We start from the raw sequence: 19,763 nt of genomic DNA, 5'->3' as shown, positions 1-19,763 counted from the left end.
TTATGTATCAACTCAATTTACAAGATTTATCTACTTCTCCTGATTTTCTGTTTTGGTAGTACCTAAGATTTTCCTAAATCATTAAAGGTGGATAATACCAAAATGCCTGAGGCATACAATAACAATTGCTCTGATAGTGTTTCCAATTGGAAGATGAAATTTGTTCTCTCCAGGCTGTTATACAAAATTTATTAGGTTCCATCGCCTACCAGACAATAGCTATTTCAAAACAATGAATCAGTTAAAGTGGAGCTAACCTATCAACTGATGTGTTAAACTATTTCTTAAACATAATTCAATGAAAACATACAGTGCTTAATTCAACAGTTTGCTGAGTTTATATTTGCCCATGCTTATTACACAGATTTTAAAGTCTAACCAGCTGAGCACCTAATCAGAAGAAAACTTTCCACATTTCCATTTTTCAGCCTTGAGTGGTTGCTCTTTTTTTTTTTTTTTAATGCTACAATTTATTTTTAAACATGAGATAGCAAAATTATTTTCTTTTATTCTGCGAAATTTCAGCAAAGTAAACAGATGTATGCATGATTTATGTTAATTTAGACATGATGGGAATTAAGACCAAGGAGAGGCTTTCGGGGAAACTCCACTATTTCTTTCAGAAGATCTTCGGGCCAGGGGCTGCTTTCTCTCGACTTCCCCACACTCCTGACATTGGGCCTGAATATACATGGGCCTAACTTTCAAAGTAGATTCCTGAAGATGGACAATCTGTTTAGAAGAGCCCATTAACCTGCTCGGTTTTAGGGTCCAAATCAATGTCATAGAAACAGGGCCGGGTAGGGAGTCCAGGCATTGTGCTCATCGTTCCCACCAGCGGGTACAGAAAATCTGCCCCAACACTGGCGCGGATGTCACGGATGGGCAGGACGAAGCCGGTGGGCACACCTTTTTGCTCTGGATCATGAGACAAGGACAGGTGTGTTTTGGCCATGCAGATGGGCAGATTCCCAAAGCCCTGTTTTGTGTAGACTTCTGCCTTGTGCTTAGCTTCAGGGAGCAATTCAATGTCATCTGCCCCATAGATTTTCTGTGCAATGATCCTGATTTTATCCTCAACTGGAAGCTTGAGGTCATAAAGGAGCCGGAAGCTGCTCAGTGCCCGCGCTGCTCTCTGGACGGCCTGAGCCAAGGCTAGGGCGCCCTTGCCCCCTTCTGCCCAGTGAGTACATTTCACGGCGTCAAAAGCCCCATGTTCTTTGGCCAGGCGGCTGATGAGGTCCAGCTCGGTCTCTGTATCTGTCTTGAATGCATTCACGGCCACCACTACTGGAACTTCAAACATTGTGGCATTTTCAATTTGTTTCTTCAAGTTACTGAAGCCTTTTTCAACCAGCTCCAGGTTCTCCTCTACGTAAGCCTTGGGAAGAGGCAGTCCAGCAGTAACCGTGGGGCCGCCTCCGTGCATTTTCAGAGCTCTGACAGTGGCAACCAGCACCACCACGTGAGGGCGGAGACCAGAATACCGGCATTTGATGTTAAAAAACTTTTCCATTCCAATGTCTGCTCCAAATCCTGCTTCAGTCACTACAAACCCTTCGGGGCCAACAAGCTTGAGTGCAATCCGGTCTGCAATGATAGAGGAATTCCCGTGCGCGATGTTAGCAAATGGCCCAGCGTGAACAAACACTGGGGTGCCCTCTAACGTCTGCATGAGGTTGGGCTTGATCGCATCCTTCATGAGCACGGTCAACGCACCACTCACTCCCAGGTCTTCAGTGCTAATGGGCTCCCCTTTCTTGCTGGAGGCCACCACCATTCTGCCCAGCCTCTCTCTCATGTCCTCCAGGGAACTGGTGAGAGCCAGGACAGCCATGATTTCACTGGCCACAGAGATATCGAACTGGGCCATCCGCGTGTGCCCCTTCTCTGTCGGAGCCTGTCCAATCGTGATCTTCCTCAGGAACCTATCGTTGGTATCCAACACTCTTTGCCAAGTTATGGATTCCGGATCAATATCCAATCTAGCAAATCTGTTTATCTCTTCGTCTGTCAGTGTGGTAGGGTCGGTCTTTTCAATGCCTAGTCTCTGTAACCTTCGGATTTGGATATCAGAGAACTTTCTCACTCCATTTACTGATGGTACCAAACGGTTAAAGAGAGCCTTGTCAGTCTGTGTCAGTTCATGGAATATTCGGGCATCTATGGCGGCGGCAACGAGGTTATTAGCTGCAGTGATGGCGTGGATGTCACCAGTAAGGTGAAGATTAAACTTTTATCCCAAAGGTGGGGCCCTGAGAAGGCTGCCGTACGCACGCGAAGACATTCTGATGGAGCTCGGTTGCTCTTGATTCATTGAAAGAGAACAAGAGTTCTTCTCTATTTTATTTTAAAATGAATAAATATAAATTGATTAAAATTTGTATTTTAATCAATCTACTTATGGAGGATTAGTACCATTTTATAATTAAGTTTCCTGATTTGTATCTGATATAAATGTCAATAAACAACACAAAACCCTTGGCAATATATCAAGGGCCCCCCCAGAAACAAGAGCCTTGTTTTTCATTTTGTTTTGTGAAGATGATTTCTTCATATAAATCCTCTGGTTCTAGAAAATATTTATTATTGAGGGACTTAGAGTTATGCCCATGGCAGAAGACCAATTTTCCTTATACAGTCATATGTGTATGAACATGAAAAAGCATGAATAATGAATTTTGTCTTATATTTCTGCTTCAGAAAAGCATTATACACAATGAAATACCTTTAATAAAAGCCATGCAATAATTATTTTATGTGTTACATCTCATCCTGACACATTTTTTTTTTAAAGTAGACACTGAATCTGGTTCAAAGAACAGTTTTCAAACAAATTGTCAATTTGGACTTTACCAATGCAGGGTGGACAACTCCCATCATCCTGTTTGTTCCTGCTGAAAGTGACTGGGTGTGTGTAGACACACACGTGGCTGCGGGAACGTTAGCATTTTAGGTTGAGAATGTTCCACTGCATGTTTAGTAGCAGCAATTAGGTAGAGATACTATGAATTTTTGTTGGTTCTCAGACTGAAGATGGATTCCAAAAGCCCTTATTCAAAACAGACTGGCCTGGCCACCTACTTCCGTGGAGTCCCCAACCTCCTGCCTTTCTTTCATATTGCTTCTGGACATAATCAAAGCTTTATCAAGGGCTCCATCTATGATTCCTGCCTAATACTTATCCAATCTCAGCCCTTATTCCAGTGACTTCTTCTATCTTAATTTTCACAGATGGAGAAAAAATAAGGTGTGGGCTTGACTCAACCTCAATTAAAATAAGTCTGAAATGAAAGAATTCAAGGAGGAACCATGTCATACTAATATCAGAAGCTGGTAAGATAATGCTTTTTTAATTATTATTATTATTACATTTCCAGATGGATTTAGAAAACTGAGGACAGAGTTTCTCAGGCTGTTCTGTGTAGCTTCCACATCAGAAATGCCTGGGTACAGGTAAAATTCCAACTATTTGGCCTCCATCCCCAATTATTAGAATGAGAACTGATATCTTTAGCTCAGGTCTCCAGGGTAATTTTATGCATGAGAAAACATTAGCCAGAGGGATCAACCTCCCATTTAAGACATATTTTATAAGAATGTGTTTGATGCTCTTATGATGAAACTCCCTTTGCAATAATCAGGCTGCAGAGACTCTTTGAATTAATACTGTGTCTTCAGGAGGCACCAGCAATTCATCTTCATGTACATGTTTTTATAAATGGAAAATGAACTCATTTCTCAAAAACAAAACAAAACAAAAAAAAAAACCAGCACAAACAACAAGAACCTTGTTACATTCCCATTTGTTTGATAAAGAAGTAATAATTTTACACAGTTTTTTTTTAGGAATAATCTTAGCAACAAATAAAGAAAAACACTGGTGAAACTTCTCAAAAAAGGAATAAGAAGACCAAGGTTTTAAGTGATGGCTGATGCAGATGTGCATGGGTAGTAAAGAATATGAAATACTTCTAAACTGCAAGGCAAAGGAAAGACTCTTCTCTCTCAGATATAAATGGCATGCATTAGCCTTCTGAATTTAATAAAATTAATACTTATAATTAATAAGCTTATAATCTAACTCATGAATAGAAATCAGTTCATTTATACCATGTTATTCATTTAACAGGTTTTCAAACCCTCTATGAAAGAAAAGACAGCAGCATAATTTAAAGCTGATTTCATTTTATGAAAACTGGAGCAATAATAGAAATCTCTAATTTCAATTTGCTTTGTTTTTGAAAAAATAATTTTCTTATTTAAGCTGTCTAGATACACAGAAATATATATGACTTTCAACAGAGTAGAATGCTCTTTTTTTTCTTTTCCTAGAAATGAATAACAAACAGTCTTGCTATCTCTTCACTTGGGCTTTTGCAATGGGGGTAAAACTCTGGAAAGCGGGGGGCGCAGCACAGCTGTGCAGGAAGCGGACTTCAGGTGTGTGACTTAGCAATGTGCAGGGGGACTGGCTGCTCAGGCTCCCTCCTCTCCAGAATGGACGCAGAGATGGAGATGCAAAGGATTTCCAACAAAGATTACATACGCCAAGAATTATCAGAGTTAAATATTTTCCCACTGAGGGAATATGAAAATATAATAGACTCTCAGCCTTTGGCTATGCATGGATAGTTAAAGTCCTGATTAACAGCATGAATATATACATATATATATTCTCTTAAAAAGAAAAGAAACAAAAGACTAAAAAACTAGGTCTTGAGACAATCACTGAAACAAAAGTATATTCAGGGTGATTTATACAAATCAGACAATCCAGATTTGTTTCATACTAAGTATGAGGAACATTATACCTTTCTTTCACCAGCACCTGATGTGAATAGTTTTCATAATGTATGTAAATTTAAACTTTTGGGTATTTGGAATCTCCCACAATTTACTTGTTTATTATACTTGTAAGGGGCCTTGAATTTTGGCTCACTATAAAGAGGATTGGTTAAATAGCCATTTAAAAAAAGGTATTTCAAATAACAAAGCTCTTCAAAAACTGTAACTAAAATTCACTGTTATTCTCATGCATAACCTATACACTTTAGGGTAACTATTTATAGAAAAATTTGGAAAGGCACAAAAAGTGTCACTTATTTGGGAAACGTTTGTTCAATCATAAAGTGGAGGAGTCCTGGCAGCCATGATTAAATTATCCCTTCTCTAAAATTCAGTCCATGAATAGAATTTCATTCATACTAAATCTAGAGTCAATTTTAAACTAAATAGATTAGATTAAATAGACTAGATTTTTCCCCTTTTGGACTAAATATATACAGATTTAGGTCTTTGAAAGAGATAACTGTCACATACAAATATTCTAAAAACAGTAAGTGCCAAGGAATTACATTTACTATTGTTACTACAAGATGTTTTAAAAATATGTACTGCCATGATGTAAATATCTCTACTAGCCATCCTCAAATCTGACATCCTCACTGTTCACCAAATATGCACACCCAGATTACTCTACATCAGAGCACAGAGTAAGACACTGTGGTCCCCAGGCCAGATCTGGCCCTCCAGTTGTTTTTGTCAAGAAAGATTTATTGAAACACTTCCATGTCCATTTGTTTATTGTCTATGGCAGCATTCTTGCAACAGTGGCAGAGTTGAGTAGTTTCAACATAGACTACATGGCCCACAGGTTTAAAATAATTGCTGTACAGACCTTTATAGAAAAGTCTGTTGACCCTGCTCTTAGAGCCACATCAAAGGGCATATTATGGGAAATTCGGTCATGTTTTTGAGACGTGGCAGCCATGTAGTCTAAAGGCCAGACTCATCAAATTTTCTTCAGATAAAGAATGTGCAGGAGATTTACTTTTCATAGTTATTCTGAAGTAATCCACAAAATATGACTCACAAAATTCAGGTACACTATAAAAAAGTTTTGGCAGGTAGCTTTATCAAACTTCTCATGATAAATTATAGCTATAACTTCAAGATAATTTGAAAATCAAGGAGATTCCTCACCAGATTTTAAACAAGAGCTGTCTAAATGCAACATTACTTTCTCTGTTGTTAGATGTGCCATTATTTTATAGCTTCTGGGAACTAATATAAATGAAGTGAAGATCTGCTGTGTAAGTGTTGTGTTTACCCAATCTTTCTCCTGTGTGACATTTATGGTACCATTTCAAGATCAAGAATTCATAATCTCTTGTCTACTATGAATTATTTAGTTAATATTCTTTAATTGATGTTATTACTGTGGCAGGGGATGCAAGAATATTTTATTTGTACAATAGAAAACAGAAGTGTGATGGCACCACCAATTCCCTCCAGTGTGCCTGGCCAGAGCATGGAGCTGCATTTGTAACTGCCTGGAGTCCTTCCTCCTTCATGATTTCCTCTTCTGATCAAAACCCCCTCTCCAGACGCACTTTGCTTTCAAGCGGTAGAGCTGTTTTTCTTTAATTATACAGGCATGTCTTTTTTCTCATTGAAATTGGGGTCTTCAGAAGTTCTCCATCACTACAAGTCTTGCCAAATCACAAGCACCAGGAGATGCAGGTCTTCATATACACTTTCTGGGCTCTATTTAAATTACTCTTGGCCCAGTCACACTAATTTTACAGCTTTTAATGCTAAAAGGGTCACTGCTAGAACATTTTAAATACACACAATATAAAAGTCTTCAGCAATGCACAGGTTAAGACTTTATTCTCTCTCTCTCTCTCTCTCTCTCTCTCTCTCTCTCTCTCTCTCTCTCTCTCTCTCACACACACACACACACACACACACACACAGTCTATCCCTGAGGACAAAGGTAATGCCAACACCTGATATCAAATAAACCCATTCAGGTTGAAAACATTCAGAATGATCAGTAGGGGGCAGACTGTGCCCAACTGAAATCAGAAATATCCCAGGACTCCAAAGCTATCATCCTCATATTTACTTTAAATATGAGGACCAAAATGACAACAGGCAATCAAAGACTCAATTTGTGGTTGAGATGGTAGATGGAAAAATTTCCCTTCAGGTCAGCCAGGTAGGGATGCTGCTGGAAGTTGTCAGGAGAGGTTCAGAGAAACTCATTATTATCATCAGCCTTATCTTCTCTCTTCTAACTTTTTCCTTCAGCTGTCTGAGTTCTCCACCAACCTTTATAAACAGACAAAACTGTACCTGTAGAATCCACTCCCCAAGTTACTTCTTGCTCCTGTGCAGGCCTCTGGCCATGCAGTTTGTCCCATCTGTCACCACCGCCCCACACCCCGCCGCCACCACCACCATGCTGGCTGGAAGGCTTGTGTTTTCTCTTCTTTTCTCCAAGTCCCACTCCACCTTGACTCCCTGGTGAACTTCGAACTACCCTGTGATTTGCCAACTAATACCCAAGCTCCAAACAAAGGTTCTGTCTGACACTGTGATTTATTCTAAACAATGACCCCATGAGGCAAGTACTATTTGAACTCCATTTTACAAAGAAACTGAGGCCCAGAGATGCTACCTAATTTTTCCTAAGTCCCATCATGAAGACAGGCTAGAGCCGGATCTGAATCCAGTTCTGTGTGACTCCAGGGCCCAGGCTCCTATCACAGCCGTCTGCTTCTCAGAAAGAAACGCACAAGAGAAGGGGGAGGAAGGAGGCCACAGAGAGCAGACACTCCCAGAAGCACATATCAGTGAGAGACCAACAAACAGAACAAGGTCCACTCTAAAGAAAGGAAGAGAAGGAGGATCAAGAGCAAAGTTGCAGGATTAGCCACGAGTGGAAGAGGCGCCTCTTATTAGGAAGTCAAAAGGAACATGAGATGGGCCTGTCTATGCTTATGGCGATAGAAATGGAGGGAACACACTGAGTCAGGGAGAAAGAACTACAATAAGCCGAAGTGGGTGTTTTCCCAAGACCCCCAGGACGACTTGTGGGAAACTTCTCAGAGGAAGCTGAATGACTGAATCTCCCAAATGAGAGTGGAACCTTCCAAGTGCTAGCAGTACCTCCTGAGAGAAAGGGGGGAATCCTGAGGCTGGGACTTAGGGCCCAGGAGCCCCAGACCAGCAGCACTGTGTGGGTCCCAGGGGTGGGTCTCTGTAGTGCGGCATTGCGGTGCTCCTTTGCACCTCACTGGGAGGCGAGGTCCCTGCCTGTCATACTCCCACACCCTGGTTGGCACTATGTGACAACTAAAGATGCTTAAGAGCCTCTCCCTGGCAAAGGAACTTGGAAGTTTGATTGCCAGAAGAAGTTAAGGCAGTCTTTGAATACAATTTGCCCCATAAAACCTATTTCTTTTCTAGACAATACTGTTCTATTGTTGTACCACAAGCTCGCACACAGCACTGAGCTGAAATGTTTTGATCACAGGTTGTAGCTTATTGAAATGAGTTGCCTTTTCTTCTTATCTTATATTCTGAAGATAGTGTAGTATGAAAAAAAAAATCACACACACAAACCCACAACAGTGGCCTAAGAGGCAGGAATGTTTACCTTGGAAACAACCTAAGCTCTGAGTGCAGGATATTGCCACTCCAATCACAAGTGGCCACACAAATGAGCAACTCTGCACCTCTATAAAGAGCGATTAAGTGGTCTGCCTGTGTCTACAAGTAGTAGCACTGAGGTTACACCAAGAGAATTCTGTATTTTCCTTCATCCCTCGCAGAACGATCAGGTGTCATCTGGCGTGATTTCAGCTTTTCAAGAAAAGAAAGGACATGCTGATACAATCTGAGGCACTACCCTGGACCCAGATTCTTTGGAAAGACGTAAAGACAAGCTAGATGAGCAGTTCTCAAATGTTTTTGTCTCAGGACCCTTTTATATTCCTAAAACATTATTGAGGACACCAAGAAAGCATTTGTTTATGTGGGCTATATCTATCAGTATTTACCACATTAGACATTAAAACTGAGAAATTTAAAAAATGTGTAAAAAACACACTTATTAGCCTATTTTAAAGTCCATTGTTTATTAATTAGCATAATTTTTTTGGCAAAATAACTACATTTTCCAAAATTAAAAAGAAAAGGTGAGGAGTGTGGCACTGTTTTACATGACTGCAAATCTTTTTAATGTCTGGCTTGACACCAAAGGGTTGGATTTTCATAAGTGCATATATAGTCAATCTGTTGATGTATGTTATTTTGATTGACATATGTAAAGAAAATACAGAACCACACAGTTCAGAAAAGGAAAAGTATCTTGATAGTGTTTTCAGACAGTCATGGATATTCTTCTTTGATAGTGTACCAAAAGTTGAGAAGTAAGACATTCTTCGAGGTTAGTTGCAATGTGGAACTTAAATCAGATCAATAAACTTTTCGTACTCTGTTACATAAAATCCTTTGGTCTGTCTTGACCTTTGGAATGGATCTTTTATTCATGTACGGTTTTGTAGCATTATGCATTAGTCACAATATTGCTTCACTGAGCTAATGAAACATCTTGTAATACAATATTAAAAAAAAACACATTTATTAATATCACTACCAATCTCATGAGAAAAGCTTTAAAGTATTGTGATTCTATTAAGCTTTCACTGGTGAACACCAGTTTTCCTAAAATCAAAATTCTGCTTGAATGCTTGAGTTTTATCATTGACAACAAACAATGTCAATTGTTTTCTTGAAACTACTTGACAAGCTTTCTGTGCATTTTCAAGACAATGTCTGCCAAAAACACAAGTTGTAATAACCATAGTTTCTCAGTCATTCTTTGAAGTAAAAGTGAGATTCTGTAGGGAAGAAAGCAGTTAGTTCAGCTCACAACAGAAAGTACTAACTACGTGGTTTTCTTGAGACACTACTGTACATCGTTACGCAGCAGAAGTTCTTGGTGCGTATTTCCCATTTCATCACACACAACATTTTAAAAATGTATACTCAAGAATGCAGATTTAATAGAATGAACACATTTTACTGCTTCGTTAAGAGCATTCTCAAATAAAACTGACATGTTCTGCCTGAAGCATGTGGTGGTGAAGAACACAGTGACTGCTCCTACAGTTTGGTGCCACTACTAGCAATTCTGCCCACTGTTACTTTGCATGGTCGGTGCAAACGTCAATGCAGTGAGAAAGGCAAATGATTCTTAGTATTATTATGAAAGGTCTCAGAGGACCATACTTTAAGAACTGCTGATCTAGACAAATTATTTCCAAATATTGTTTTAAGAAATAATTAGCCATATTACTAATAACTGCACCAGTCGGATAAGCCAGATTATGTGACAATGAAATCTCAGTGGTTTAAAACAAAGGCCCATTTCTTATCCACTGCCTGTTACCATTTGCTGAAGGGTGGGGGTGGCACTCTGTTCACCACAGGCACTCAGGGACCAGACTGGGGAGCAGTCTCCATCTCAAATGTTATCAATCATGGCATTTCACGGGAAAGGAGACTTTACAGGGTCTCACACTCTGGTCCAAAAATAACTGAAGTCAGTTCTGCTCACAGCCTACCAGTCACATGGCCCCATCCAACCACAAACGAGGACATGGCTGAGAAGTACAATCCTACATGTGCCTGAGGGTAGAGAGCTGGCAATAAATGGTAAGCCACATTATGGACCACAGTAAGCTAACATTTGTTGAGCATTAATTATGTGCCAGGCACTGTTCTCACAGCATGTATTATTTTATGCTGACAATACTCCCCTGAGGCAGATTATATGAACTCTATTCTTTGGATCAGAAAATCAGGTCACAAAGAAGGAAAGTAACTTGCTCAAGGTCACACTAAGTTAGGAGTGGTGCCAGTCAGGTAGATGAACTGCGAAGCCCATGCCTTTAACCTTAAAGCCATATTGCCCATAATTTTTCTCACTTTAGAGAAAATGAGAAAAATATAACTTTTTCACAATGATAAATTTAAAGGATTATCCTTTATTACAGAGTGTCTGTTCTTTCTTTTTTAAAATGATAAAGTATTTCCTTTAAGAACTGATAGTTAGAAGTGGTAGGAAATACTAGGAAAAAGGTTGGCAACCTTAAGTTAGTTCTTCTTCCTAATTATTTTTGGTAACTTTACTTGACCAAAAATGTAAAAATTTGTGACCACTCCATTTTGGAGAATTTTTGTTTGCTTGTTTGTTTTTTGTTTTTGTTTTTGTTTTCTGTTTTAGTACTTTGTTTTGATTCAACCAAATTTTGGTTAGTATGTGGCAAAAAGAGGTATTGTTCTAAGCTCTATTTTCAAGCATTGTACTATGTGGTTTCATGGACAGTATTTCACTTAATTCTATGCCATACTGCTTGCTTCCTTATAAAAAGATTAAAGCATGCATCTTCTTTTACCCTAAATACAATTGAAGCAGGAAAGATCTGGAGCATAACAGGCCCTTAAATGGTGGGTAAAGCACCTGTAGCAATGGATGAAAGTTATTCTCTGCAAGAGTTACCAGAGAGCCAACACAAGTCCATCAATGAGTTTCTTGCTAAACTTAATCATACCTCTCTCTGTCAGAAATCTTTTACAAGATGTAGTTTTTCTCTCTGGTTAAAGACGAGAAGAGAAACAAGCTGATTTGCGCAGCTGTGCTTTGGGACTTGGCCATGGATGACTTCCTGCAAAGGACTCCAAACACGAGCCCAGCTTACTGGCTCAGGGCCCAGGCCTTTGTGTCCACCAGCCACTTAGTTAAAAGGGACATAGGATTCAGACACAAGCAAGCTGTTCTGAGCTCCAGCATAGTCATATTTGTTAGTTTCCCTTAGAAAATTCAGAGGTACAGGAGAAATACACATTGTGAACAGGTGCCCCAAACAGAATTTTAACAGAAATGAAGCTTTGGGAAATAAGATGTTTCAAACAATGTTGACTACCAAGACTATAGCTATTGTTTTAATAAGACACTGTAACAGTTTCTCTCTACAAAAGGAAGGAGGAAGAAAGGAAGAGAGAAAGAGGTAAGGGACAAGGAATGGAGGGAAGCAAGAAGAAAAAAGGAAAGAAGGAAGGGAGGGAGGGAGGGTGGGAGGAAGGAAGGAAGGAAAGTTCCTCAAAAGGTTTACACATCTTGGTAGCACATAATAGAATATTTGAATTATAAGTCCATTATACCAAATGACTACATCTTGGCTAGTTCCTGCCCTCTGGGAAGATTGATAGTATATCTTACCACTGACCAAACAAGCACCAACTCTGGAAATGATCAAGGGAGAGGCAATGTGCTCTGTCACTATGTGAATGAAAGGTTCTTCTCTCATTTTCAGGCTCCAGATTCTATTTCAAAACAGAGCAATTGAAAAAAAAAATGATGGCAGTAGTAGGACACTTATACAGGGGGAGAGTTTGTGAATATAAAAGCCATTTTAGGAAGACTCATGAAAAAAAGGACTCATAAACCTATTAAGTCACAAAAATGATTTCTAAACCTTATTTAGGGTACTGATTCTAACAATTTGAGGTACGTATTTGGATCTCGTGTTTATAAATCCTGGTCCCTATTAAAAATGACCATTCAAGCTCATTGTCATTTAACTGGGAAGCTAAGGAAACATTTTCATAACCTTTCTATTAATGAACCTATAAATAGCCTTCAGAAGTTGATTTCCATACTCTGTTGTCAATGCGTGACTTCAAATATTTCTATTCCCCAATAAGGAAGCAGGCTCTTTTTTGGAGAGTTTGGTTCATAGTTGCAATCTAGAAGGTGCAGAGTATATTTTACAGCCAGAACATTCCGTAAATCCTCGCCAATGGCTGGAACAGCAGATCCTTCAAGTGATAGAGCAATGAGGAGGGAACCATGGAGGACCTGCAGTCACAGCAAGATGCAAAGAAGAAAAGTAAGGGCTACAAATCACAGATGAGAGATGTCAGCAGAGGAAAAGACCTTCCTTATTAAAGCTCATGCTGGGTAATCTTTAGCCCTGTAGTGGCCATATTCCCATTTTGCACATGAAATAAAAATAAGTCAGCTGCACCAGGAACATACAAAGGTCCTCTGACCAACTGAAGAAGAGAGAGGTGCCAGGTATCTAAAATAAGCTATTGGTGTTCACTAAGAAAAATATATAATTAATTTCTAAAGTTTTACAATATGTACAGGCCTGAGATCAGTTCTATGAGTCTCACTATAAAATCACCCTTTTCATAGGTGTTTTCTACGCTAATGCAAGATATGTTAAAACCACACAAAATGATACACTTCAATGCTTGAAAATAATGCACTTATGATAACTATTAAGATAACAGTCACTTGGCCTGAAACAATGAAGACTCTTTCAGTCCTCTTGGCTCACTGAAAAGACAAGGTCCATGCATGATGAGAAAGTTCAAGTGAGTGGAGGGGGCTTGGTGACCTTTGGTTCAGCAATGTCTCGCTATGACTAGGCTCTTGGGAGCCAAGGATAGTCAGTCCTGCAATCTCTTTGATTCTAGATGGTACCCCTAATTCTCACTAAGCAAAAGAGGAACCAATAAAATGGCAAAGAGCTGCAAAAGGCTTACTACCTCTAATGTCAGGAGCATGACAAGGCAAGACAATGCAAGAATAGTGTACATGTCAAATCTGGGAGTAAATTACATAACTTTGCTTGGTCAACTTGGGCTATAATTCATTCCCAAATTGCACAACCTTAAAAAACTTCTATAAACTTACTGTACATAAATTTTCTCAACTACAAAACAGGAAGAATATTCAAACCTCCTTCTTTGTTATACATGTATTTTGTGTGACTACCTGAAAAAAATGTTCTTCCTAAGAAAATAAAACGCAGAGTATTCAATCTTAAAAAGGAAGGAAATTCTGACACATGCCAAACATGGATAAACCTGAGGACATTATGCTAATTCCACTTTTATGCGGTGTCTAGAGAAGTCAAATTCATAGGGACAGAAAGTAAAATGGTGGTTGCCAAGGGCTGGGGGGAGAGGAGAATGTAGAATTGTTGTTTAATGGGTATAAAGTTTCAGTTTTATAAGATGAAAGGAATTCTGGAAACTGGTTGCACAGCAGTGTGAATGTGTGTAACAATACTGAACTGTACACTTACAATGGTTAAGAGGGAAAATTTTATATATTTACCACAATTAAAGATTTAAAAAATACACAATGAGCCTGGCACATAGGAGATAATCAGACTACAAGTACTGACTACATGAATGAAGAAGGCTCTTCCTGTAAGATAGAGGCGATCTAGTTGCATGCTGTCACTGAAGGATCTTTGAACATTCCCAGAAACTGACCCAGAGGGTTTGGTGTAATGTGTAAGGAAACCACAGATTACGGGTATCAGTGAATTATCTGCCATGCCTAAGCCCTAACCCCTACAGGATGACGTATACCACATTAAGGCTGATCAGCCAGATAGGTCAGAAAGACAGCCTTTGCCAGCTAAGTAAACCACTGCTGTGACACAGTGAGAGGGGCGAACCCTGAGTACACAGTATGTAGAGCATGCGGCTCTGAGATGCAGGCCAGCAAACACAACTTTGAAGGAAAGATCCAAATATAAAAATGTGGAGAAAATGGCATCATGAAAAACAAACAAGAAGTGAGTAGTCGAAAGTGGCACCTGCGTCCAGAAGCGGGAGGGTGAGAACTAGAACAAGTGGGTTTAACACTCAGGAGGTCAAGAGCACTCTCCGCAATAGCCAGCGGGAGGGAGGGAGGAACCCAATTATAGTTCATGTAAGAATGCTGTATTTTCATGACATATTTTTAATGCTAGGTAGCTCTTAAATTGGAGAAATTCATTCTATAGGACTAGAACACTGATAATTTACTCTCTCATGAGCAACAAATAAAATTTTTCTTCTTTAAGTTGGAGGACAGAAGGACTTGTCAATCAGACTGAGAGAAATTACTGCTGTTGGGACTCATTGTTATATATTTTCATAGAGTAAAGAATACTAAGGAAGAATTAAGAGACAATGGGAAAAGAATACAAACCAGCACAAACAAAAATAGAGAACTTTAGACAGTCTTTGTTGAGAGTTGCCATGATTTTATGCTTCAACAGTGCTTGAACGGAACCTGGCACTCAACCCCCACCCCAGCCAGCCTCCCAGACCCCTCCTTCTGCCACCTCCTCACAGTGCCCTCAGACCAACCTAAGGCCCCCACCACAGCTTCAGTGTGGCAAAGCCATTTGTCTTCAGCCACCCATCATGACAACCACGTTCACCTTGCAGGTACGCCAGAACTACCACCGGGAATTGGAGGCTGCTATTAACCTCCAGGCCAATCTGGAGCTCTGCGCTTCCTATGTCTACCTGTCCATGTCTTACTACTTTGACCGTGATGATGTGGCTTTGAAGAACTTTGCCACATATTTTCTTCACCAATCTCATAAGGAGGGGGAATATGTTGAGATACTGATGAAGCTGCAGAACCAACAAGGTGGCTGAATCTTCCTTTAGGATACTAAGAAGCCAGACTGTGATGACTGGGAGAATGGGCTGAATGAAAGGAGTGTGCATTACACTTGGAAAAAGTGTGAATCAGTCACTACTGGACTTGCACAAACTCGCTACTGATAAAAATGACCCTCATTTGTGTGACTTCATTGAGACGCACCATCTGGATGAGCAGGTGAAATCCATTAAAAAAATTGGGTGACCACGTAGCCAACTTGTGCAGGTTGGGGGCCCCTGGCATGGCAGAGTGTCTCTTTGACAAGCTCACTCTGGGACACAGTGAAGAGAGCTAAGCCTCAGGCTGCCTTCCCACAGCCATGAGAGTGACTTCCCTGGTCACCAAAGCAGTACGTACATGTTGGAGTTACCTTTACCTTTTCTATAACTTGTACCAAATCATCCACTTATGTCCTTCATTTATACCATTCCTTCAAATAAAGTAATTTGGTATCCCCCCACCCTGCCCCAAATAGAGAAGTTCATGCATCAAAGCGGAAAGCAGACTAAGCTAGTGCTGCTGGGAGAACAGAATGAGTGACTGTGACACTCTGCACCCATTTGCCAGAGGCCCTTAAAGACAGTTAGCAAGCAGTTTATAACCCAACCCCACTTACCTTTCTTTTGATATCAGTGAACTGGGAAAACATTAAAGACCAATAGAATGACAGCTCCAGGATATAATAGTAGTGAAGGTCAGCTGTGAGTGGCTGAGGACCAAAGAAAAAAAAGGAAAGATTAATAGTTAATAGAGCACCCTATTTGTGTCCTAAATATCTCCAGCTTAGTGCTGAAAAGTGGCATGGTCTTATGCCTCTACAAATTCTAGCCCCATTCCCTTTCTCCATAAGGGGGCTTTCAAGGATGCCTCTAATCCTCAGCTTGATGGCATTAATTTTGTTTTATATCCAAGAAAGTGTCAGTCAGTATGAACATTTGGTACCCAATCCACTATTCATTTTAACAATAGCATTTATGGTTCTTTGATACCCATGAGTACCTACAAGATTCCTTAGGCAACCTGAGAAAGTATTCTAATGCATACACAAAAAGAATAACCCTGGATAGCTGCTGTGAGATTCCAGAGCACAGGGACAGGGGAGGTAGGTGACAGAAACTGGAGTACAAGATGAGTCACTGAGGCATAGTTTCAAGTTCTGCATTAATCAGATCTTTCAGTAGATTGCCAATTAAAAAAAAAAAAGGCAATTCAGAAACATTTCTTAAAAGATCAAAAACACAAAGAAGTTGCCAAGAGATACGGGCCTAGGCACCTAGACAGGAAATCTGATATCAAGTTCCACCTCCGCCCACAGCTTAGTAGGTATTGAACTTGGGCCTTAGTTAATTTATTGTAAAATGGAGGTGACACCTGCTCTATCTGCTTCTCAGGTCCAGGAATGGGGAGAAGTTCAGAGAGGCAGCAGAGGTCAGTAATATTTATTTTGCACACAAATGTATAGAAACAAAACAAAGCAAAAACAGTGTTAAATTTTTTTGACAAGTTGTTTTTCTTTTATTGAATAAAAATGAAATGTTTTATGTTCCCAGAATGAATCAAAGGCCTTTGAAGCTCATCACACAAACATACCTCCCCTACTACACACACAGTAATAGTATATGTGGTAAATATAATGGAAATTTAGATGCTCTATAGACCAATAGCAGCAAACCAAATGACTTTAACCAGAAGGTGGTACTCACTTAACTACCAACTCTACCAACTTTATGCATAGGCATCAAGGAAAACAGTTGTCCCACTCACTGACTTTTGGCAACAGAACACGAAGGACGACAGAATACTCTCCGTACTAGCAATCCTAAGCTCTGAGAATCAATGTGTTTATCAAACTCAGCACCACCCTGTGCTCTTTTAAAATTTGAAGGCATCAGCAATTAGAGGTGGGTACTCAGGTCAGATGTATGGCAGCAATTAAGTCTAGAAAATAGAGTGCTGGCTTTAGGACCCTTGGAGCCAAAATTAAATTTCATTTGTAATGAGAATCACTTTTTCATGGCATTGCCACCTGGGAAAATGTCACGGTGGGTGATGAGGACACGTGAGAGCTCTCTAGAAACTGCAGAGCTCATAAGACAGTGTCACATTAGAATACCTACCCTATTCGTGGAGTGCTTTTCAGTAGACAAAGCTTACCCATGTGATAATCTCCGTGACTCTTATCGAAATCCTATAAAATTAGTACTATCATTCTCTAAATTGTATAGTTACAGGAAATTGCTGTCAATTAACTCAGGCTGGGAGGCTGATCCTCGGTCTCCCAGAGAGGTAGGCTCTGTGATTCCTGCACTAGGGCCTCTCACTCCCCACCTGTGCTCATTACGACAGGCTGTACAAGGCCAACTGAAGGCAACATCACATTATTTTAAACTTAAAACAGACATGTGTACATAAGAATCATTATGTATGCAATAAAAATATAATATACATAAGGAGTATGTCTTTAATAAAATTGAAATAGACCACTAGTCTTTCATTATAAATCTGTTCAATTATTTATTTAACAAATGTGCTAAGACATAGTAAACCTGTTTAATGAACATGGCCCATCTTTAAAAGTGCTCTTAAGGTTTGAGACTGGCTCTGAACTACCCACAAAATACTGTAATTGCATGCATAATAACTATATGCTGTTTAATATTTTTCCCCTACACACAAAAAGAAAGACGCTAATTATTTTTATTAGTATATGGAATGTATAAAGAATGATCACTGTTCCCATGAGAGATCATGAATTGGTCCTAGATTTTGGGAGATATGTGCTGAATTATTCATCGATAAGCAATAAAGTCTTATCAGTAGAAGACAATCTTGATCTGAATTCCTACATATGGTATCTTTCCTTTTATACTAATGATGCTTCCTATTTTATATAAACATGACTGTACATACCAGACCCTCCCATTTTCAGGTGGAATCTATAGTTCTGCCTGTGAAATAGTCTGAGCTACTGCTCCAGTAACTAATTTTCTCCGAAATAAGCAATTTCTCAGCTCCAGCCATTAATGTGAAAGTTATTTCAGACTATATTATAGTTATGAAGAAGAGTGGGTACTACACATCACATGGCATTTGTCTCAATGCTGCTCACGTGGCAGAATTTACATCATAAATGCAGTGCATTAGAGGAGCTGCCACCCCAGCATTTGAGTTAAGGTTTCTGAAAGGCTTTGATGCATTTTTTTTGTTAGCTTTTTATTTATTTGTTTGTTTACTTACTTGTTTATTTTTAGAGAGAGGGGAAAGGAGAAAGAGAGAAAGAGAAGCATCACTGTGTGGTTGCCTCTCTCTCGCGCCCCCAGCTGGGGACCTGATGTGCGACCTAGTCATGTGCCCTGACTGGGAATCGAACCAGTGACACTTGGCTCACAGGCCGACGCTCAATCCACTGAGCCACAGAAGCCAGGGTTTGATGTATTTTTATATGTACAGATTTTTCCACTCAGTATACCATTACAGGACACAAAAAGAGCTGTAAATGACAATATTCCAAGTATGTAAGATAGTAAAACTGCAGCTGGGCCTGAGAATTACAATAGTGTTCGATAGTAACTGGGTTTCAATGTTGCTCTCTCTAACCATGTCATGTTGCTTATTTATGTTATTTTCTAATCTGAATAAGCTACATAAAAGAGATAGAAATGCAAACTGAAATTCCATTTCAACATGTCCCTAACCTTGAACTTGCCCAAGGAGTAGCCAACGTGTGTTCCACCCGGTTCAGACACTGTGGGGGATGGGGAAGTCACAGAGCATGCTTGCTCCCTGTTAACCTCATGTGCACCAAAAAGACCAAAGGACTCTAAAAGGACACTTTCAAAAATCCCAAACTCAAAAATACAAGTGGCGTATCATAATATATGTCTCTTTATTATATCACCAAAATACCTAGTTGCACTCGTTTCTCTTATAGAACATATCCATATTGATCTAGAAATTTTTCAGCAAGAAATTTCTAGAAAAGTCCCAACTTTGATATTCAAACAGTAACTAGAGATCAGAACACATGCTAATATTACTGAATTCATGGATAGAAGCAAAGGTATATCAGTGGGCAGGGATCTGATTTTAATCTCGTTCTGAATGATTTTTTTTTTTTTCTTTTTGGTCTATGTGTAGACCATTTTTCTGTGCTGAAGGAAATGGTGTTTGATTTACATATTTAGAGGCTGCTCCTCAGCCACAAAGTGAACTGAAGTCAGCACGTGTGGTCCCACTCCACACGAAATTTTCCCCCTTGGTACTGAGATGGGCCTGTACTGTTATCAGGCTTTCCTCAGTAATTAGAAGCAGATCCACTGTTAGAAACAAGAATCATCCACCCATTGAACTGATTGTATCTTACTGTTCAGCAAATGCACCTTTCCACACTTACTCCATCTACTAAAGCAATGAAGCTTTGATTCTGAACTTCACAGAGAAC

General features: G+C 39.6%; 1 protein-coding gene and 1 pseudogene across 3 annotated transcripts in view; both read right to left on the bottom strand.

Annotated features, from left to right (window-relative positions):
- Nucleotides 1-19,763, bottom strand: part of CERS6 (ceramide synthase 6) — a 288,817-nt gene that overhangs the window by 53,352 nt on the left and 215,702 nt on the right. For all 3 annotated transcript variants that reach the window (XM_090280493.1, XM_090280496.1, XM_090280500.1), the window contains exon 6: nucleotides 15,939-16,031. In XM_090280493.1, coding sequence (XP_090136619.1) covers nucleotides 15,939-16,031 — 93 coding nt within the window. The remainder of the gene's footprint in view (nucleotides 1-15,938; nucleotides 16,032-19,763) is intronic.
- Nucleotides 489-7,251, bottom strand: LOC150022176 (C-1-tetrahydrofolate synthase, cytoplasmic pseudogene; annotated as a pseudogene).

The sequence above is a fragment of the Furipterus horrens genome, unplaced genomic scaffold, assembly GCF_987537825.1.
Source record: "Furipterus horrens unplaced genomic scaffold, mFurHor1.1.pri manual_scaffold_1, whole genome shotgun sequence".
In the NCBI taxonomy this organism is placed as follows: domain Eukaryota; kingdom Metazoa; phylum Chordata; class Mammalia; order Chiroptera; family Furipteridae; genus Furipterus; species Furipterus horrens.
The sequence above is the reverse complement of the archived record's forward strand: the minus strand, read 5'-3'. Positions and strand labels throughout refer to the sequence as shown.